Consider the following 22,200-nt stretch of genomic DNA (forward strand, 5'->3'; position numbering starts at 1 on the left):
ACAGGGCATTCCGTCTTGACAATGATACCTCTCTTACGTTCCGGAACGACAGGCGCAACACATTTTACCCTTCTTGTTCCTTCGGGCCTTGTAGCACCTCATCTCACATCTGCTGTACTCGTTAGTTTTTTAATTTTCCTATGGTATTCGGTGTTGACCGCAAACCCATGGAACATTGCATATCTCTGGTAGAATTCCTTGGCATCTTCGAACAAATCAAATCTCTGCCCAACATACGGTGCCTGAGGTACCATGATTTCTGATTGCCCACCATCCTCATCCCCTTGTGCTTCGTCGTCAGTTTCATCATTCACTTCAGTATCGGCTGCTGTTTCATCTGCTTAAGTGTTGCCTGTGCTGGTGTGCAAAGGTGTGCTTGTCGACATTGCTGGAACGATTGCCATTTCCGACACTGACTCCGCATAGTTTGTGGCATGATTGTTGGCTGGCTGGTTGAATGCTTCTTCCATGCGCTCAGAGCTTCCCGCAGTAGATGTCCCCACGCCGCTGTTGATTGTAGTTGAAGGTCCTGCAATAAAAAAACAGGTATGAGTGTAAGCATTGCTTGGATGGCATGTTTATCATAACGGAATACAACAACTGCATGTGATCCTGCATGACATCATTCACAAAGCAAGCCGTGGAATCTACATATGGCCATGCATGGCAACTGTAGTTCTCCAGTCATGGCAGCTACAATCCAACAAATATGGCAACTACTGTTACCAAGACATGGCAACCATCATTTTTTAGCATCAAAACATGGATTCTATATCCATGGCAGCTACAATCCAACATACATGGCAACCAACATCTTTTTTAGCATCAAAACTTGTACTCTAGGTATGAGTTCACTAGACAAATGCGAGCAATCATGAATGTTGCACACAATCATATAGCAGTTGGCAAATCGTGAAGACAATAGATGATTTTTTGCACACCACACTTGGTAGCATTTTTTGTTTGTTTTTTCCAACACCACCGTGACAAATCTACTTTTTTCCTCCCGTGCTTTTTCCACAAAAGCAAATGCACTACTATTTTTCTGTTTCACAATTTTTTTACCTTGTTGTGTCACATGTGCTGATCGTATCTAGTTTGTCATTCCATTTTGATGTGCTCTATCTGCAATAACGTTGTCCTGCAACTGTGAAGCTTTCCATGAGACGTTTGCCGATGTGGTTGCACCATAACAACCTGTGATCATGTTAGCAGTTGGTCAATGCATGGCAACTGTAGTTTGTACAACATGGCACATGTAGCGGTGCATCCATGCCACACAGATTTGTTCACAACTGGCATCCAGAGTTGTTTAGACATTTGCAATCATATTTTATGACACATGACAACTGCAGCTGTCCAGGCATGGCAACTGCAGTTGCCCAATCATGGCAACTGCAACTGTCCAGGCATGGCAACCGCAGCTGTCCAGGCATGGCAACCCTAATGTCACCTATGTTCCTTCTCCTAATTCACTGTCCATAACTTCACTTTATGGACTCACCTGTGTACGATGTTGATGGCAGGTACATGGTTGCCGCCTGATGCCATGTGCTGCATGAAGGTCCTACATTTTTCCCATATAACTGGTGAGTCTTCTGCCATCCTTGCAAGTTTAATTTCACGGCCACACCCGTATGTTTCTTTTTCATATGTGTTACCTTGATTTGCCACATTAGCTACTTGAAGTTGGTCGCCCGTACATTTGTCAGCGTTAGCGCCCTGTGACTGAACTTGCCATGGTATCCCCCTGAGTGTGGTTGAGTCATAAGAACCTGCGAAAAATGACATTGTATGACATAAGTAGAATGGCATATTCCTCGTCACAAACATGGCAACTGTTCCTTCTTTTTTGTCATGCATCGTACCGATGCCCGCGTACTGCTCTAGTAGTGGCAGCATCGGCCCTACAGAAATTAGTTGATTCTACTCTGCTGCATCCCAAGGGGGCGTTTCCGGCCTTTGAGAAAACCAAGAATCAGTGCCGTCTTTGTGATTCATTTCTTCCACTTTTTCTGCCACTGGGTTTTCAGTCACTGCATGAACAAGAACGCATCAACAATTCGCAAAATGCATTCTTGTTGTTTGCACATAAAAGATAACACAGCAATCTTATCACATTTCCTGCGTAGGCAACCAACACATCATGGCAAGTAGGACATGCACATTTAGTCTCTTTTTCTAAAATCTGGATGCCAGCTATCATTTTGAAGGGATGCCAACAGCCAGTAAAATAGGATGGCAAGCAACAACATAACGTGGTGGCAGCTGACGACAACGATAGATGGCATCTGACGTTATATACAAGTGGCAATTATTTTTCCTCCCTCCCTATGCCAAATTCCTCTTTTCTCTTCCTTTTTTAGTGATTCATACGCATCCTTCATTACCAACCACTCGCACCAAGCCAACCCATAAGCTTAGCTCAACTCTAGCATAGTATATGGCAGATCTGGCGTATGTTGGTGGGCAAATGCGAATACACACAACTTCATGGGGTGTTTGCCCTGACAACGTGGATCTAGTCGACATCTTCGTGGGCAATCTGCAATTTCAAATTTCTGGACAGAAGAAGGACGAGAAATAGAAGAAGATCGGAGATCCACCTGTTTTTAGCTCGTCGTCTTGGGAGGACGGGGTTTGGGGGTGGGGGTGGGTGGGTGGTTAGCGGCGGGGAGGCGCCAGGGATCTGCTCTGGTTGTCATGGCTACCAGAGAAGGAAGACGATGGAGGTAGGGGATCGAGAGGTAGGAGACGACGGCGGCAGGTCGGTATGGGGTTCGAAAGGAGGCCGGGACGACTGGCGTGTTCGGTCGTGCGGGCAGCACGATCGTTCTCCCGGACGTGTGGTCGATTTTCCACACACCGGACGTGCGAGCTGTGGCTGCGCGCGCCCGGACACGGTCGTGCGGGCGGGACCGTCTCCGTGCCACACAGGTCGTGCGGCACAACCACCTGATATGCCAGACGTGCGGCAGTTATCGACGTCCAAAGTAATACTGTATTACTGTACTTTTTGCTTTTCTAATAAAAAATACGTATTAACTGTGCATGTGACGTTCTAGCCCGTTTCGTTACCGACACCAAAGCCCGGGCCCAAACCCAAGCCGGAAACGATTATCGACCGCGAGTTGCCGTCTTCAACTTCAAACCTCGCAAGCCTCTCAGACTCGAAGCAAACCCCCATCTCAAACCCACAGCGCACGGCCGGGCCGAGAGGAACTTTCGAGAAGCTTCTGTAAGATTGGCTCGCTGCCTCGCGTCGGATCCATGGCGGCCGAGGGGGGCGGAGGAGGAGGCGGCGGCGGAGCCGGGGAGGGGTTCGAGGAGCGGGTGAAGCGCCTCTTCGGGTCGCGTCTCTTCGGCGACGTACCGAGCTCCTCCTTCCCCGCAGCTTCCTGGTCCGTCGCCGCCGGAGATGTTGAGCGCCAGCGCTGGGCGCGCCCGTCGGAGGCTCGCGACGACGAGGAGGAGCGCGCCGCGGCCGAGCGCGCCGACACGCCGTGCTCGTCCGCGTTCTACGATGCCAACGGGTGCCTCCGCGGCCGGAGGCGGCGGTCCAAGCAGGACTTTGAGGACGACCCCGAAGATGATGACGAGGATGAGGAGGATGTGAGGGGCGAGGACCATAGAAAGGAGGAGCAGGACGAGGAAGAGGAGGTTAGGGTTTCGATCGGCCTCGACCCGACTCTGGATCGGGAGGTGAGAGAAAAATAACTTTCGATTTTATTTGATTTGACCATTTGCTATTCGTTGCTGTATTGCTTGTGGAAATTAGGGCATTTATTAAGATAGTAAGGCCGATTTGGCTTCTTCATTTGCTACTCATACCCTACGGCTTGCTGAAGAAACGTTTCATCTGTAGAGTGTATTGATCTCCAGTCTCCTAGCGGGGTAGAAAAAGCGCTAAGTATGGGGGATTGGAGTATCGTTGTCATCAATTTGCTCATTTCATGTTGTTTGCTTGTTGTGATTTTTGCTTTTGATTTTTGCAATGGGGTCTTTTTCCAGGGAAATGCCGCAGGGGATAAGAGTCTATTCCACAGTTTCAATGGAACCTTAAGGACTGTTCATTTCTTTTGAAGGCCATTTGCCTTTGCTAATTACTAGTACTAAGATAAATCATAAAGTAAACCAGACTGTTTATAGACTTATATAAGATGACTTTATAACATGCAAACACTAAAATTATCAAAATCTGATACTAAATGCAGGTAAGGAGCTTTTGCTTTTGTATTTGGCATACCTATCTATTTGCACCTTGTTCTGATTGGGTGTTTATCTTTCAGGAAGAGGAGGACAAATATGATAGAGCGGCATTTGGTAAAGAAGATGCTGCAGAACGTGTGTACATGAGTGAAATCATGGATGAGGGCATTAATATGAGCATCAATACTGTAGTGCCTGACCTCCTTGATGATACCACTGATGAGATCTGCGGTTTATCTAAGGATCCTCGGGCAGATCTTGATGCAGCATCTGCAAGGCTCAGAGAAGACAATGGTTCAGTTAAAATTGGCCTTCGTTCTCCAACTCAAACCAAGGAGTGTGCAACTGCTGGAATGCAAGCAATGAGAGCTCAGGATATCGGTGTGAAACCTATACTGAAGAGGAAGGAGGAGCAAGCCGATTCAAAACCAAGGAAACGTGTGAGGTTTAATGCGGATGTTAAAGAACAACCAGTGGAGCTTCTTGAACATGATGAAGATTCTCCCATGGTTCCTCAGTCCATGGATGTGGTCACAACAAAGGGCAACTCGGGCAACTCCTCCACGCCATCTGGGGTTCCTGACTATGTTAGGAACCCTTCAAAGTACACATGTTACACTCTGGAGACACCAGAGAGTACCGACGAATCTAACAGGAGAGCTCTTGCAGACTTGCACAATCTGTTAGGCAGATCAGATCCCAACAAGATGCAGCCTGAGACACCTGCTGAGATTCCTAGTTCAGTCACATTCATCCCTAGGAAGAAGTCAGTTGATGCCATGGTGGTGGATGAGGGCCCCAGATTTAGTAGTGCAAACCCATCTATCATTAGTGCAGCAGCAGCAGTAGCCTCTGATGGAACTGACCAATGTGAGATGGATGAAGATGACCCTAAAGCATCACCACCACCACCACCACCACTGATGCAGACCAACTCTAAGATGAACTCCCGGCGTTACAGGTCAAGTAGAGCAGATGATGAGTAAAGCTGATATTCTGGAGCCTTTGTCAATGTATGTTTAAGAAATTTACAAGTTTAAAACTTCTCGATGATGCTACATGTGTTTAGTGGATACTTTGTTGTACCTATGCCTCGGTTTTGTGATCCGAGTTGACCAGCTGTTGTTAATTACGGTTTTATTTATAGTTGTTAATTCACGTTTGAATTTCTTGTGCTGGGAGCTGTGGTTAATGCAGTTGCACTCCTAGAATTCAACAAGTTACAGTGATGAGCAGTGTATGCTGAAACATCTTTTACTTCCCTTTGTAGTTTCGTGACAAACATAGTGTTTTACTGTGCATTCAAGAATCAACTTGGAGAGAAACAGAACATCCATGCAGTCCACAATTAAGCACCAAGATTCCTCCCCTGGATTCAGATTCACCAGAATACACAAGGTTGTGCCCTTCTGATGTACAACAAATGTTATCAAGCTTTTGCATCTCCCATGAGGAAAACAAGCCATCTCCTTCAGGTTTCTGACTAAATTTCAGAACCAGTCTACAAGAAAAATCGAATGCCGAGATACTCTACCAATCTGTACATTCTTATAATTTCATGCTATTTCCCTTCTTATTTGCAGTAATTATTTACTTTGCTCAAGACGTTTACAGCGGGCAAACTACAGCTTGTCAGCAATTCTGTAGAGGGCATCAGCCACCTTGCCAAGCACACCTAGCAAGCTGCTCACTTGGTCCTTCCTCTGCTCCCTATCCAGTTGGCAGTTGATGTTCTGCGCCTCCAGCTGTGCCGCCACCATCCGGCTGCTCCGGTCTAGAATCTCAACAAGCTTGCCCTGCAGGTCAGCGGTTTCTCCTGGGGCATCATCGCTGCGCTGCCTCTTGTGCCCACCCTGCGGTGGTGGCGGCTCATCGGTAATTCTAATTTCTTCTTGTTGCTTGCCTTTGGATGTCCCTGCTGTTAAAAATTTGGATTGTTAGGTAGCGCTGTTGTTTGTCTCACACTGCTTGCACATCATGCTTAAATTTAGGCGTTGTATTTGTTGATTTGGGAGAACTTCATCTTGCTGAAATAAAGTAAGTATAATAACTCTTGTTTCTTCTCAACTCTCATAAGCAAATCTAAAAGTTTTGGGCTCTGTTCTTATGCTTTTGATTTCTTTGTGAGTTGCATTTACACCATCTGTTCACTAATGTAAGACGATTTGGCAATTCAAATTGGCAGTTCAATTTGAACTGCCAAACGGCTTAAATTAGTGGACAGAGGTAGTAGATGATAAGAATAACTCAAAAATCTACATGTAAAAATGAGGTACCAGCTAGTTGATTATTTTTCTAAGCAAAGGAAGAGACTAAAGTCATGCTAGATTGTCAGTGAAGTGAATAGAGTGAATACCACAAATACTTTTGGTCATTTCAGAATCTGTGCAAGACTTCAATTGAAAATGAGGCTGGTCAATTTTCTCAATAAAATTCCAAGTGGATTGACCATAATGTAGTTTATTAATCACTAGCTAGACAAGGACCCTAGTCAACAGATTAACATCATGGGCAATGTTTCTGAATTGGCGCTGCCTGAAACGTTACAGTGTGGCAAACAATTTTGAATTATAGCTGCCTGAAACTGACATGCTCCTGTGAACATCTCAAACCTGGTGGATTTGATGCCTAAGCTTCAGCACAATTTGGTTCATTTTCTTTTATAAATTCAGGTTCAAAACTATCGCTTCTTAAGCACGTTTTGTGTACTTGTTAACTGCCAAATTATTCACTATATTGTCAACTGAAACAGGCCGAACATCTGTGTTTGCTGCCTGCGGTCAGTTTTTCTTAAAAAAGAAGAAAATGATATGTAATTTTGGTCTATTGAACTTTCTTCTTAATGAAACTGAGGCATCTTTGAGAAAAAAAATAGCAATAGCATTCACCATCTAGCAGGGTTGAATGACACAGGTATTCTTTAATATTCTTACTTGAGAAATTTCTGTGATGATTTTAGTATATTTTCGGATTTTAGAAAGTAGGAATGAGACAAAACTTTAAATATTTAATGTTTAAGATAAGATTTTTTTTATCTGATGAAACCAGTGGGATATATATATATGCTGTTATAAGTGGGAACAGGTCCAAAACGAAGACCGTAAGAAACTTGAGCGCAAAAGTATGGAAGGGAAAAATCTAAAATGTTTGAATAGGAACCATGTAAAATTCAGTTCTTTTTTTTACCTTGCTCTGAGCTCCCTTGCGTAGGTGCCTCGGTCTTCTTCTCTGCGACCAACACCACAAGAAGCAAAAACTATTTCAGCCAAGCAACCAACCAGACTATGACAGTATTAAAAGAGTCTAAGCAATCACACATGTAACTCCAGGAATCAGAAAGAATAGTTAATTCAGATGCCCTGCCCAATATCATCGAATAACTAACAAGAAAAAAAATAAGGAACCAAATTTTCCGTTTGAATGGATGTCAAACCCGTCGACACAAACAAAACTGATTAATCGACACAACAGCAGAGCAGCTCCTACATTCAGCAGTATAGAGCTGGCATAGTTGTCACCCCAAATTGAAGAATCATTAAGCATCCTGGAAAGGATAATAGTAGCAAGTGTTCTGCAGGTCAAATTATCACGCGGCAAAACCTTTTTTTTTTGTTCAACATGCCCCTAAATGCGTATCTTTTGTGTATCAGAAGAGCTCAAGAGCACATCAAGAACCAAATCAAATTCTTCGATGCAGAAAAGGTCACACCCCCAAGACGAAATTTGCACAAGAAAAAAAGGGCGAAATTCTGTACTGTAGTACCGATGAAGCTCACGCTTTTACCGCCAAGAATCAGCAACAAACCAGCGGCTCAACTGCACCATCAATTCAAAAAGCACACATTCTTCGCATGCAAGAAGGAAGGGAGCGGCGCGCTCACCGGGTACAGGCACGGGCACGGCGACGGCCAGAGATGGAGGCGGATATGGAGCCGCCGGCAGAACCGGCGCAGGCGCTGGCGCTGGCGTGGATGTTTCCTCGTCCTCTTCCTCAGACGACGATGAGGACGAAAACAGCCCGTCGTCCCCGGCCACGGACGCGCGGCCACTGTCGAACACCACCTTCTCCTTGCCCTCCTCCTCCCCAACCTCCGCGAGCACCGCGGCCGCATTACTGCCACTGTCGCGGATGCCGCCGCCGCCGCTGCCACGGCCCTCGATTATGTCGTACACCTCGCGGTCGAAGAAGCCCGGGAGCCTCCTCTCCCGCCGCGCGTCGTTCCGCATGGCCCAGAAGGACACCTCCTTCCCCGCCAAGGACGGCAGCGAGCGCTCCCACTCCCTGATCTTCTTGTAGTCGCCGGCGAGGTTGCTCCACCGCTTCCGGCACTGCACGGGGCCCCGCTCCACGCCGTGCCGCCGGCAGTACTCCGCCACAGCCGCCCACTTGGTCGGCTCCGCGGCCGCTCCGCCGGCTGCTCCCCTGCCCCTGCCGCGCCCGCGTACCTCCACCACCCGCTTCCCCTCGATGAGGACCAGTATCTCCTGCCGCGTCCACCGCGGCAGCCGCGCCGCGCGCCCAGGCCCTGCGATCCCGCCGCCGGGATCACCGGCGCTAGACATGCCGCAGCGCGCACGGCGACCTCGTCCCCTCTCGGAGCGCGCCGGTGCAACTGCGAGCTAACAAGCGTGGAGGGAAGGGAGGTGTGGCAAGCAAACCAATGGAGGGAGGAGAAGGGTGTGTGTCTTAACCCTTAAGCCGCGGATTAGGAGAGAGTGGTCTTAATTAGGTGTAAACTAATGGCGATTAAGTGGGGGATTACGGGGAGGATTCTCCAGGGAGGGAGGAAAAAGGAAGAGTGGTTGGAATGATTAGAGGAGGATTAATGGAGGGCAATTCCATCATGGAGCAGTGGGGGTGGGAATAGGGGGGCGGGCGGGCACCTGTTGTTTCCCTTCCGGTTTTCAGCAATACTAGTACTAGTAGAGGGTAGGGTAGGGTGAGGTAGACTAGTACTGTTGTGATATTCATTCCTGTGCCTTTTTCGTTTTCTATTTTGGCCGGAAATTCGGATCCTCTGGGGTTTTTATTTACGTGATGAAATAATTGAAAGGGCCGCTGCGATACGCTCATGGGGGTACCACACAATTGTTTCACTGTAGCTTAATAAATCGATCGTATTGGTGCATACTCGGCAGTCTAAAATTTTCTATCCTACTCGTGTCGCCTAACTAAGGCCTCATGTTATCCGCGTACAACTTGAGAAAAATAGCCTCTTCTTCAAACCATTTCTAGTCCCTATCAATCTATCATCATCTTTCTCAAAAATAAAAAGAATCTATCATCTGTTGTTATCAGTACATCTTCACCATCCGCCCGCAGTCCTACCTAGTCCTACCACTGGGTTGCCCCTTGGCCTTTGGGTAAGAAGATATGTGGCCTTCTCTGTTTCAGGATTTTGGCCAATGACCCTGCTAAGATCGAGACAGATAAATCGGCTCCATTGCGGGTGCATGCACTTAAAGCATGATTACTTTTTTTCAAGAAAACTTTCGATCTATTTATCATATACCATGGCAGTACAAAGAATAAAAATTGCATCCATGTTCGTAGACCACCCAACGACAACTGCAAGCATTAAACCTCCTCCCCCCCCCCCCCCCCCCTAACCGACCCTTCAAAAAGTTATCGTGCTAAGGCCCCACAAGACCAACGCAGACAATAACCGTCGCCAATGATAAGAAGTATAGATCGAAAGACACATGAACGAAGATGGACAAAGGTTGGATTCAAACAGATCCACCGAAGACCGGCACCAACTGAATCCTGCGAAATCTGTCGGAGACGCACCTTCACACGCTCTCCAAGGACGTGATGCTCATTGGAATGAGAGCTAGGCAAGGAGAACTTAACTTATAAAAACGCCTAAAACTAAGCAAGATCCCTTCATCCAACAGGAAGTGGGGTCCATTGTGGCTCTAGGACCAGCAGAGACGAGGCGGACCGACAATGGTGCCGTTGGAAGGCAGAGAAACCCTAAGCTTCTATTTTTGGAGAAGAGGAGGGTGTGTTTGCGTTGACAGGATGCTACACGATATCGTCCTTTTTCCAGTTAGCGAACCCTCAAAGCAAGATTGCTTTACCCTACAAAAGAAAAAGAAAACAAGTTTTTTTTTGACAATAGAAAAAAAGCAAGATTACTTTACAAAGGATAACTTCAAAATTATTCATGCTAAAATAAACGGAAAACAATATGGGCTAGGTGCAACGGAAAAACGTAGATGTACCTATGTGCAAAGTGGCGTGTACCCTCTGTATCAGTCAAGTTGCGGTACCGGCCGCTTTTGAGCTGGAAGCTCATCCCTAGAAATACTTTTCGTTTTAGGTATATCTTTCTTGCACAACTGAAATTGTAGCAAAACTAGTTCTAGCTTGTTTGGGTAACTTCCTTGTGGATACGCTTAAATCTGCTGCTCACCTTGCTTTCCTAACCAAGGAAAAAAATCAGCCGCATAATTAAGCAATAATTCAGTTCAAACAGAACTAAGCAATGGTTCATGGTGAAGGCGAGGTCTTTCTTTCTATTTTAGTGGAGCATATTAGGCACCAATCGCGTAAAGATACATCAGATAAATATACATAGTATTATGGGTTTTGCTTTGGTACAACTTAAAATATTTTATTTTATTTATAATTATTGCGAGCAGTTCCACTAGTTTTCCGATTAAAATTTGGAGGGAGGTCTATAATGGAGGAGTTCTAGATTTTAATTGATTGGTGGACAAGCTATACCCTATGTTTTGTGGGTTTGTTCCATGTAGACCTACTAATATAATCATGGCACCACTGATTAAGAAAGGTGCTTAGAGCTAGCTTAGTGCCATGTCTTGTACAGCCCCTACTGCCTTCCACCACCCATACACATCTCTCTAATCAGTAATCACATTGCCTTTCTTTTTCCTCTTCTTCTTGTATATATGTTCCTTTCAGACGATTGGCTCTTCTAGACCTGTTGCTTCGATCTTGTCCAATCAAGTCGCCGGCCAGCCAGGTCCCGTTCAATTTATTTTTTCTGTAGGTAGGATTGTGTGAAGGACGCTCTCTCACTCAAGCGAGGATTTAATAGGAGGCTGGTGGGGTGAGGCAAGGGACGTCCATCTCCAACTTTAGGAGGCGTTGAGAAAGAAATGCATATGCTTCCCCACTCCTCCAACAAATGTATCCCCTCTCTACGTATGAAGCTACACGAATTTTTGTCTCTGACTTGTCTTCAATTTTTCATAGCACGGTGATTTTTTATACTTGTTAACGTTGTCACAATTCTGAATATTTTAGGACTATTTGCGTCATTCTCTAGTGTTGAGAGGAGGGTTCACAGCTTGTATATATACTCACTCACTCAACTGCTCACCAAGGATACAAGTCAATTGTGCTACAGACCGGTACTGGATATATTGAAAACAAATCCCAACCACTCAAACACCTCTGGTTCGGTTCAAAAAAAAAAGAACTTCGAGAAACCGCTAGGAGCATTGCCTTTTTATATAGACGAAAAAGAGAGAAATAATATGTACAGGAGGCGCACTCTGAGGGGAATATGGCTGAACCACCGAAAACCAACAAAACAAAAATGACTCAATCGACTCCCACGGTGGGCATGGCGCCATCAAATGCCATATGATATTGCCTTATGCCCTCTACAGCTAACATGACCACCTCGAGGTGAGGCATGCGCGTGCCAGTGAAAATATGTTTGTTCCTCTCCTTCGATTCCATATGGCGTAGACCGGCCTACTGCTCCAGTGCTTTCGGACCTTATTTGATGTCGAGTCAATGATATTATCCCACCAGACAGATATACCGCTAGGCTCTGGCAGGAAGTTGGAAACAGGTAAAGTCTCTCCCGTCCAGGCACTCACGTGGTTCCAAATAACAATAGAGAATGGACAGTCCTTACAAAGATGTGTCGCTGTTTTCGAAGCCTAGAGACAAAGCTAGCACAAAGGGTCATGCAGCCATCCATGAGCGGCAAGCCTATCCGCATTGAGAATTCTATCGTAAAAAATGAGCCGTTCGAAGAATTTGCAGTTGGGCTTAGCATGCGTGGACCAGATCTTGGCAGAGTCAAACATGGGATGAGATGGGTTTGGGCCGCATGGGCCGAAGATGAAGAGTAGACCCCCATTGGGGGTAAAATTCCAGGAGAATGTGTCTTCATGATTTGGCGTAAGCTGGGTTTGGCTGATCCATTCCCATAGGCTAACAAATACTTGCAACCGCCCTGATCCAACTATCCCCACTGAGCTCAACGTGAACCGGCATGCGCTTTCAAGTAGTGAACTTGAAGAGCTCCTGAGCAAGCATCCTTTAATTGGCCACTCAGAGGGGTATTCTTAGGTCCATGCACCCGCACTGCGAGATGCAGGATCTCCCTCTTCCCGGATGATGCTGGTATTTTTGTGAACTCTACTAAGAATGAATTGTGTGCCATCCCCGCCATCTTGGCAACGTTTGGCGAGGCCAGTGGCCTCGTCGCCAACATGGCAAGTGAAAGTGCATGCAGTCCTTGTGTGTGGTTTTGGTAATTAATGACAATTCTTATGGACTAATATTTGCATTGAGATATACATTTGAATGGCAGCTCCATTGGCAATGCATGAAGTATATTAGATGAAATGAAGAATGGAATCCAAATATATGCATTAGGACTTGGTAATGAACGATAATTCCCATGGACAACAACGAAATCATGCTAATATGAAGATATGCTTTAGTGGTGATGCAGTATGGATATTGTACGATTTTGGAATGAATACCATAAACAACACCTCGGATTGAAATGATTGAAAACGGAAATTGTTCAGCTCAAGGAGACGAAGACTTTTCGTGTTCAACATTTTTTCATTCGAGGAAATCTTGGTGGCCGAATAGCTCACGCCATGTATTAGACATTAGTGTCTGGGTGTCTGGTGATGGGCAAAACTTTTCTCCTCATTGTCAGGGTCAGACTGTTGGGGCTGCAAATTTTGCGTATGACCTCGGATTGGAATGATTTAAAAAGCAAAATCGTTCAACTCAACAGAACAAAGAAAAATCGTGTTGAGCACATTTCGCTTGAGGTTGTTTTGGGGACGTTATTATGATGAAAATAAATGCCCCGCCAGACATCAAGTGTTGATCATGGAATAGAGATAAAAGTTGACCGAGATAAAGCTTGAAGATCAAATTCTGAATGGTCAACACACAAGTGCAAATAATGTATCACATGGGATCTTGTGGTTAGGTAAGAAATTGTCAGTTGTGCTGTGTGTCCTAACCCGTACTATGTGCTTGTTTATGTCTATGTGGGTTAGGTGATTCTCATGAGCTTGCATCAAGAGAAATATTCCAAGAGCCCATGAGAGGATGACATCAAGTGGTGATGTTCATGGTTGACAAGGGAAAGTTGAACATAGGCATAACAAAGGATTACATGCTTGTTTCTTGTGGATGATCACATGATGGGCGTGTGAAGATGTAATACAAAGAAATGCTTCCCACATGGTTTATGGGCGGAGCTATTTGATGTCTTCACCAAGTGTCGTGATCAAAATTGTGTTTCCAACTTGAGCCAAGAATAAACATCGACACCAAGGCTCAAGTGGAATTCTCTAATCAAAGTGAAAGTGCAACTATCCCTGGGTGATTTTGGTAATTATTAACAACATATAGCTCATTGAGCTAATGCTATTTCATGATAAATATTTCAGGAAAGCTAAATGATTGGCATGGCATGGATTAGAAATGTGGACCCCTCAAAATGCTAAGGACAAAAGATTGGCTCAAGCTCTAAAGCTCAAGACTCTATATTTTACTTTTAGTGATCCAAGATCACACTGAGTCCATAGGAAAAGTCAATATTATTAAAAGGGGATGAGGTGTTTCTTAATGGGTTGCTTGCTCACAATGCTTAGTGATATGCTCCAAAAACCCTCAACCATTTTCTCATATCCACATATGTCCCAAACCAAAAGTTAAACTCGGCCCCATCGAAACATTCCATCCGGCGCCACCGAGTTCTCCTGACATAGCCACTGCCACAAACCCTAGTCACTTCGGTCTCACCGAGATGGGATTGCAAACTCTATGTTTTCCTTCGTAACGTTTCGGTCCAACCGAGATGAGCGATCGGTCCCACCGAGTTCGCAATGTAAACTCTCTGTTTCCCCTTCGTAATATTTCGGTCTCACCGAGATGAGCGAATCGGTCCCACCGAGTTTTCCTGACCAACTCTCTGGTTAGCTTACTACCAAAATAGGTCCCACCGAGTTTGTGTAATCGGTCTCACCGAGATTAGGTTATGCCCTAACCCTAATGAAATCGGTCCCACCGAGTTGACACGTCGGTCCCACCGAAAATCCCAACGTTCACATTTTGAACTAAATCGGTCTGACCGAGTTTCATGATTCAGTCCCACCGAGTTTGGTGATTTGTGTGTAACAGTTAGATTTTGTGTGGAGGCTATATATACCCCTCCACCCACTCTTCATTCGTGGAGAGAGCCATCAGAACATGCCTACACTTCCAACATTCATTTTCTGAGAGAGAACCACCTACTCATGTGTTGAGACCAAGATATTCCATTCCAACCATATGAATCTTGATCTCTAGCCTTCTCCAAGTTGCTTTCCACTCAAATCATCTTTCCACCAAATCCAAATCAGTGAGAGAGAGTTGAGTGTTGAGGAGACTATCATTTGAAGCACAAGAGCAAGGAGTTCATCATCAACACACCGTCTATTACCTTTTGGAGAATGGTGTCTTCTAGATTGGTTAGGTGTCACTTGGGAGCCTCTGTCAAGATTGCGGAGTTGAACCAAGGAGTTTGTACGGGCAATGAGATCGCCTACTTCGTGAAGATCTACCCTAGTGAGGCAAGTCCTTCGTGGGCGATGGCCATGGTGGGATACACAAGGTTGCTTCTTCGTGGACCCTTCGTGGGTGGAGCCCTCCGTGGACTCACGCAACCGTTACCCTTCGTGGGTTGAAGTCTCCACCAACGTGGATGTACGATAGCACCACCTATCGGAACCACACCAAAAATCTCCGTGTCTACATTGTGTTTCCTCCCTCCAAACTCCTCCCTTTACCTTCATGTGCAATGTTTTACATTCCGCTGCTCTCTTAGACTTGCATGTGTAGGTTGATTGCTTGACTAGTGCTAAGTTGCTAAAATCTGCCAAAACTTAAAATTGGGAAAAGGCTAGATTTTTATTTGGTCAAGTAGTCTAATCACCCCCCTCTAGACATACTTTCGATCCTACAAGTGGTATTAGAGCTTTGGTATCCATTTTCCTTAATTTCCACAGCGCTTGGTGATCATAGCCTTGGTTTCACAACCTAGGAGAGTATGGCATCTAGCGAGGGAAATTACCACCGTAGAGGTACTTACTTTGATGTTACTAATTTTGCTAGTTGGAAGTATAAGATGAAAATGCATATTCTTGGACATAACCCCGCCATTTGGGCTATTGTGTGTATTGGCTTGCAAGGTGAATTCTTTGATGGAGAGAACCAAACCGTGAAGCTACCGTGGAAGAGTTGAATATGCTACAATACAACGCTCAAGCTTGCGATATCCTCTTTAACGGATTATGCCCCAAAGAATTCAACAAAATCAGTCATCTTGAGAATGCAAAGTAAATTTGGGATACTTTGATTGATATGCACGAGGGTACCAACTCTGTCATGGAATCGAAATTGGATGTGCTTCAAAGTCAACTTGACAAGTTCAAAATGAAGGATGGTGAAGGTGTCGCTGAAATGTACTCTAAGCTTGCTCTCATCACAAATGAGATTGCCATCTTAGGAAGTGAAGAGAAGACCGATAGATTCATCATCAAGAAGATCCTAAGAGCCTTGGATGGAAAATATGATACCGTGTGCACATTGATCCAAATGATTCCCAATTACAAAGATCTCAAGCCTACGGAAGCCATTGGAAGAATTGTTGCTCATGAGATGTCACTCAAGGAAAAGGAAGAGCTTCACAACAAGTCAAGTGGTGCTTACAAAGCCTCATGTGATGCTCCTACATCATCAAGTGAGAAACAAGCCTTCAATGAAGAAATGAGCCTAATGGTGAAGAACTTCAACAAGTTCTACAAGAGTAGAAGCAAGGAAAGAAGTTCCAAGTCAAGGTCCTACAATGACAAAATATCTTTGAGTCATGAACGTAATTGCTATAATTGTGGAAGACCCGGACACTACTCCAATGAGTGTACGACTCCCTACACAAGAAGAGAAGATTCACCCAAAAGGAGAAGTAGAAGAGAAGAATCACCACCAAGAGAGAGAAGGAGTAGAGATGGCCGTTATGAACGAAGAACATCACAGAGAAGCAAGGATTCGGAGAGGAAGGACAAATCATCAAAGAGCTACACAAAACGAAGATATCAAGCTCATGTTGGTGAATGGGTATCCGGCTCCGACTCCGACAATCACTCCGAGAGAAGTTATCACTCCGACTCCGAATATACTCAAGATGAAGGTGTTGTCGGTCTAGCACTTGTGTCAACCAACTCCTACGACATATTTGAGTCACCAAATGAAGGAATTGGAAGATGCTTCATGGCTAAAGGCCCAAAGGTATCACACCCCGAGTATGTTGATTTCAATAGTGATGAAGATGATTTGCTAGGTGATGATGATTTACTTGTTGACAACTCTAGTGATGAGAACTATGATGAACTTGCTATTAATCATGCTAATCAAGATAAAATGAATGATGATGATAAGAAGGAGATTGAGCGTCTAACTAAAGAACTAAACACTCTTAAGTTAGCTCATGAAACTACCTTGGAAAATCATTGAGAGCTTTTAAAGACTCATGAAAAGTTACGCTTTGAAAAGCTCAACCTTGAGCAAGAGCATGGGTTCTTAAAAGCAATCAATGATGATCTTCGCAAGAAAAGTTCTTCTTACATTGCCAAGCGTTTACTCTTGTCTACTTACATGCCACAAGTTAAATCTAGCAACAAAAGTAAGAAATATTCTTCATCTAGTAGTAACAATAATCATGCTAAATCCAATGTTGTTGCTTCTAGTAGTTCTCTTGATTCCACTAACGATTCTCTTAGCCAAGTTACACTTGAGCAAGAAAATAGTTTATTGAAGGGAATTATAGAGAAAGGTGTTTACAAGAGGCTTGCTGGAAGTAAGCAATTTGAGGAAATTGTACGCAAGGAAGACACCGGAAGAATCAAGGTGTTGGTTTTGAACGGAAGTTCAATGCCAATGGAGTTGAGTGGGAAGAAGATCAATACCCCAAGACGAAGTTTGTTCCTCAACAAGAGAAGTATGATCCTACTTATTTTCAAGGGACACAAGCTCAAGATGATCTTCCACCACAAGACCACAAGCTAAAAGGGGAGGACAAGCTTCAAGAGGAGATTGATACATTTGAAGAAGCTCCCAAGGTCTTGGTCAAGTGGGTTCCCAAGACTACATCAAGTATGACTACAACTCCAAGGATTCCCATCAAGATGATGTGGATCCCGAAGAAGAAGAACTAGAGAGTTCTTGAGGGTGACTCTGCCAACATACTTCACTCATATCTTTTGGCAAGGACATGTGCAAACAACTTCCACATCTTGCACTAGTTCTAGGAGTCACAAACCCTCTTGTTGGTAAGACAAGGGACAAGGTAACCTAATGCTTTCATGGACACCATCTTATGTGAACATCACTCTATGTCTATGGATATCCTTGTTTGTTCCTTGTGGGACTAACCCGTGTAGGTATTGAAAGTGCAACTCACTCCAATGGATTGCTCCGAATGATATACATCAACATTGAGCATCTACATCTTCAACACCTACATGAAGTCATCATTGACATAACCCAAGGTTAGTTCATCCCTCATACGGGGGATATCACATCTAGGGGGAGCTTTACTCTAACCAATTGAGCTAAAGCAACTCTAATGGTGTGAACACAACAATGCATCATGTAAAAGTGGTAACCCTACTTGTGCTTAAACGATGAGTATTACCTACGATCAAATGTTTTCATTTGACTCCTCAGTCAATATACTCATATATAGATGACCTAGTCATCGCCAATTGCTTGATAGATGCTAGAGTGTTTGTGCATGCTTTGTCACATATTTCAATTTGCCATTTTATTGTGTGAGCATGTTGATTGCATATTTCTCTCATTCAAGGACATCCACTTGTTGTTTTGATTGTTTGACGTTTTCTCCTTTGCCAAGTGGATGCACAAGGATGCCTAAGAACCTCCTCTAGCTATTTATGCTTTTCTCGTCTCAAACTCTATTAATGCTACATCACAAAGTTTGATCAAGTCAGATTCGAACCACTCTGTGTGAGGAGCACTCGGAGTCCCCGATTCGTCATAGACTTAAACTTCCAAAACCTCTTTGTGCATTTCGGTATGACCGATTCATCCAGTTCGGTCACACCGAGTTCACTAAGTTGATTTAGGTTTTGAACTTTTCGGTCACACCAAGTTGCAGTAACCGCTTGCGATTCTGCATCTCGGTGCCACCGAGTTGTTCCACTCAGTCACACCGACAGGGTCGGGATATATAAACCCATGGGTGAGATTTTGGAAATTTCTCCAAAACCTCTCAGCCCACGCGTGTCCTGCTCTGCCTCCTCGGGTCTCCGGATCATCTCCTCGCCGCCGCGACCTCTCGCCGCTGGTTTCCATCATCGTCAACGGAAATCTGCTCCACCGTTTCCGCCGTAGTGAACTCCCGCCAAACTAGGGTATGGGTTCGACTCTTTGTGCTATTCCCTACTCCGATTCATAGCACATTGCTTTTCCATGATCTTTACCACGTATGAGCACACTCTATCCAGAGAAAACATCCTTTAGGTTAGATTTGATTCGAAAATTTAGGGTTAGGTCTCCACCGAACTCATCTCGGACCGACCGAGTTGTAGAAATCGGTCTCACCGATTTGGCTAAGGCCACTGCACATGCATTTTCGGTCTGACCGAGAATTGCAAATCAGTGTGACCAAGATTGATTCTCTGTGAAACCCTAACGGTCTCGGTGCCACCGAACTGTGACTCGGTCTGATCGAGTTCACTAGTTTAGGTTCCAAAATTGCTTCGGTATCACCGAGTCTAACAAATCGGTAGCTCCGAAATGCTTTTGTGTGGAGAACTAAAACTAAGTTTTTGAGTCATCTGTTTTGCAAAAACTCTGCACTTTGTGATGCTCATCCACTCTACCTCATCTACATCTATTTACAGGGTTTTCTCTCAGTGTGTTTGCCAAGATGTCTGACCAGAGTGACAGTCAGAACAGATCTGAAAAACAAGTGCAATTGAGTGAGGGTTCTGATCCCTCAAGCAGCTATGATGAGGGCAGCAGGAGCACACCTAGTAACTTGCCCAAGGCAGCCACCAGGTCAAGGAAGAAGAGAACCTCCGATTTTGAGGATGAGGATTATGTGGCTGTAGAAGAAGAAGTCAGGTCAAAGAAGAAAGTCTTGAAGAAGGAGTATGTCACAGTTGCTGCAACAAAGCCAGGCTTGAACAAGAAGGCACCGGCAAAAAAGTATTCCTATGTCTAAGGCCAGAGCCTCCACTCAAGAAACTATGGAGTTCACTCTTGAACCCAAAGAAGTTGGTGATGGCAAGAAGAGGAAGGAGAGGGTCAAGAAGACCACCGCCAGAGTCCTTGGGAGATCATCCATGTTTAAAGATCCAACAAAAGAAGAGGAAGACGATGCTGCACCTGACGAAGCTATGTATCTAGGGTAGGGTCATGGATCTGTCCAAGATACCCTCCCCGAGGACATCTCTAAAAGAACCAGAAGCAGTCGAAGAGAAATCATCATCCACTCGACCACCAAGCTATGTTCCACTCGACAGTCTTGAAGACACTCGACCATACGAACAACCACTCGACCACCAGAAGATGTGAAGCCACTCACTCCGCAACGGTCGGGATTTAAGTCATAGCTTTCATAATCATTTATATCACTTTACTCCGGACGTTACCAGTAACGCTCCTCCTTTATGAACATTGAACCCTGTGTAACGGAGGGGAGCTAGGGTCCTGGCGCACTCTATATAAGCCACCCCCTCCTCTGGGACAGGGGTTCGCACCCCCTGTAACTCACATGCATATATCCAGTCGACCGCCTCCGGGCTCTGAGACGTAGGGCTGTTACTTCCTCCTAGAAGGGCCTGAACTCGTAAAACTCGCGTGTACAACTCCTCCATAGCTAGGATCTTGCCTCTACATTCCTACCCCCATTCTACTGTCAGACTTAGAACCACGACAGTTGGCGCCCACCATGGGGCAGGTTTCTTAGCGACTTTTTGGAGAAGTTGCAATTTTTCTGATCCCCTTCATCATGGTTTCAGGCAGAGGTTTGGCTGAGGGCCGTGAGATCCGTCTCGGCGCGCTCGTGTTTGTTGCCAACGACTCCACTTGGCTTCAGGAGGCTCCACTCGACGTCGACGCACTCCCCGTCCGCGGGGCGACACACTTTCGCGCATGCGTCCACGGCGTCCTCTTGCGGCAGCCGTCGACCCAATATCGATCGGCTCCTATGGCTTCCCCCCTCCCTGCGGCCTGCCGAAGCAAACGTTCAGGTCGGTCGAGGCTTCAGCGGTGGGTGAAGCATGCGATGGCTCGTCAGTCGGCCACCCCTCAAGTCGCGGCAATCGAGCCTGACGAAACCCTCTATGGCTTGTTCGATCTGTCGACTGGCTCCATAGAGACCGCATCCGAGTGCGATAGCAGCGACCCAGCGGCATAAGTTTTGATGGTCAATGGACCACGCTGTCCTCCTGGCTTCACCCGTGAAGACGGAGGCAATGGGAACGGCGATCCGTCGCGCGTTCATGAAGAGTACCGCCCCGAACCGCTCTCCTCGCAGCGGAGAGAAGAACTTCACCACCGGAACATGGATGCACTTCACACTCCTATCGTTGGAGAAACCCCTGAGGCCCAGGCCTTGGAGGAGGCGCGCCTGGCCAACTTGGCTGAGCGCACTCGTCTGGAGAATCTCCAGCGCGCACTCGACGAGCGTGCTCGATAGCGTGCTCCTGAATCCAGTCGACGTCAACTCTTTCCGCCTTCGACTCAGGTATACCGAACTCCGATCCAGAATCTCGCGGCTGCAGCCTGGATAGCGAAGTCGATCCAACCTTCCCAATCAGAAGCTGGTCGAGGTCTGGTGCAGATCCGAGCTTTGCTCCGTGCAGCAGGAGAGCAGAATACAACAGTATCTTAGTCGTGGAATAGGATCCATAACAGGTCCGTGGTTGCAGACATAGTTCAGTCGGCTCACAGCCCAAGATCGCCCCCGAGGCGTGAGGGACGTGGAGACCGACGAGATCAGTATAGAAACCGTGAGCAGTATGATCACCGAGTCGATCGCGATGATCGTCGTCGAGTGCCCACACCTCCCCCAAGGAGTGGGTCGTACGTGCCTCGGCAGCATGATGACAAACGCCCTCACAGTATGGGGCGAGGGGTTCCAGTCGACCCCAGAGAGCCAGGCTTTGATGCGAGATCTATTCTCGTTCAGGGCTTGGTCGATAGAAACAGAGCTCACCGAGAGGGTCGTGACAGAGATGTACCAACCAGTAGCAGGGTGCATGTCTCAGGTCCGGAATGCTTCAACAGGGCCATCAAGGCTGCAGTGATTCCTCCCAACTTTAGGTTGGCGACTGGAGTCAGTAAGTTCACTGGTGAGTCCAAGCCTGATACTTGGATTGAAGACTACCGAGTGGCTGTCCAGATTGGTGGCGGCAATGATGAAGTGGCCATGAAACACCTTCCTCTGATGCTAGAGGGCTCGGCTAGAGCATGGCTGAATCAGTTAGCACCAAGCAGTATTTATACTTGGGAAGATCTTGCCCGAGTATTTGTCAGAATGTTCGAAGGGACTTGCAAACGGCCGGCAGGGCTGACCGAATTATAGTGTTGCGTGCAGAAACTGAATGAGTCTTTGAGGGATTGTATCCAGAGATGGATCACATTGCATCACACGGTGGAGAATGTGTCTGATCACCATGCAA

At 45.9% G+C, this 22,200-nt stretch overlaps 3 protein-coding genes across 5 annotated transcripts; 1 reads left to right on the forward strand and 2 right to left on the reverse strand.

Annotated features, from left to right (window-relative positions):
• Window positions 1–879: 879 nt before the first annotated feature.
• On the reverse strand, window positions 880–2,032 carry LOC125541630. The gene is made up of 4 exons (XM_048704986.1): window positions 1,869–2,032; window positions 1,662–1,775; window positions 1,505–1,567; window positions 880–1,197 (listed from the first exon to the last, which is right to left on the reverse strand). The coding sequence occupies exons 1-4, from the start codon at window positions 1,900–1,902 to the stop codon at window positions 1,094–1,096; spliced, it is 315 nt and encodes a 104-aa protein (XP_048560943.1). The 5' UTR covers window positions 1,903–2,032; the 3' UTR covers window positions 880–1,093.
• Window positions 2,033–3,121: 1,089 nt separating this feature from the next.
• LOC125537665 lies at window positions 3,122–5,621 on the forward strand. 2 transcript variants are annotated; one of them, XM_048700982.1, is made up of 3 exons: window positions 3,122–3,702; window positions 4,290–5,222; window positions 5,480–5,621. In XM_048700982.1, the coding sequence occupies exons 1-2, from the start codon at window positions 3,271–3,273 to the stop codon at window positions 5,193–5,195; spliced, it is 1,338 nt and encodes a 445-aa protein (XP_048556939.1). In that variant the 5' UTR covers window positions 3,122–3,270; the 3' UTR covers window positions 5,196–5,222; window positions 5,480–5,621. The 2 variants fall into 2 exon arrangements, with proteins under 2 accessions (XP_048556939.1, XP_048556938.1); XM_048700981.1 differs by lacking the exon at window positions 5,480–5,621 and having other exon boundaries at window positions 3,123–3,702; window positions 4,290–5,380.
• Window positions 5,558–9,101, reverse strand: LOC125537666 (trihelix transcription factor ASR3-like). 2 transcript variants are annotated; one of them, XM_048700984.1, is made up of 3 exons: window positions 8,091–9,101; window positions 7,396–7,437; window positions 5,558–6,124 (listed from the first exon to the last, which is right to left on the reverse strand). In XM_048700984.1, exons 1-3 carry the CDS (start codon window positions 8,770–8,772, stop codon window positions 5,832–5,834), a joined length of 1,017 nt encoding a protein of 338 aa, XP_048556941.1. In that variant the 5' UTR covers window positions 8,773–9,101; the 3' UTR covers window positions 5,558–5,831. The 2 variants fall into 2 exon arrangements, with proteins under 2 accessions (XP_048556941.1, XP_048556940.1); XM_048700983.1 differs by having other exon boundaries at window positions 5,558–6,127.
• Between the last annotated feature and the right edge of the window lie 13,099 nt (window positions 9,102–22,200).

This window comes from Triticum urartu, chromosome 2, assembly GCF_003073215.2.
Source record: "Triticum urartu cultivar G1812 chromosome 2, Tu2.1, whole genome shotgun sequence".
Classification (NCBI taxonomy): domain Eukaryota; kingdom Viridiplantae; phylum Streptophyta; class Magnoliopsida; order Poales; family Poaceae; genus Triticum; species Triticum urartu.

Bases quoted from the DNA above. Each gene is read 5' to 3' on its own strand.
- LOC125537665 (XM_048700982.1), top strand. From the start codon at position 3,271: ATGGCGGCCGAGGGGGGCGGAGGAGGAGGCGGCGGCGGAGCCGGGGAG. The intron at 3,703-4,289 runs GTGAGAGAAAAA...TTTATCTTTCAG, and splicing joins ACCCGACTCTGGATCGGGAG to GAAGAGGAGGACAAATATGA.
- LOC125537666 (XM_048700983.1), bottom strand. From the start codon at position 8,772: ATGTCTAGCGCCGGTGATCCCGGCGGCGGGATCGCAGGGCCTGGGCGC. The intron at 7,438-8,090 runs GTGAGCGCGCCG...TGTTGGTCGCAG, and splicing joins CGTGCCCGTGCCTGTACCCG to AGAAGAAGACCGAGGCACCT. The intron at 6,128-7,395 runs GTAAAAAAAAGA...AATTTTTAACAG, and splicing joins GCAAGGGAGCTCAGAGCAAG to CAGGGACATCCAAAGGCAAG.
- LOC125541630 (XM_048704986.1), bottom strand. From the start codon at position 1,902: ATGCTGCCACTACTAGAGCAGTACGCGGGCATCG. The intron at 1,776-1,868 runs GTACGATGCATG...CATTTTTCGCAG, and splicing joins AGAGCAGTACGCGGGCATCG to GTTCTTATGACTCAACCACA. The intron at 1,198-1,504 runs GTGAGTCCATAA...ACATGATCACAG, and splicing joins GCCATCAACATCGTACACAG to GTTGTTATGGTGCAACCACA.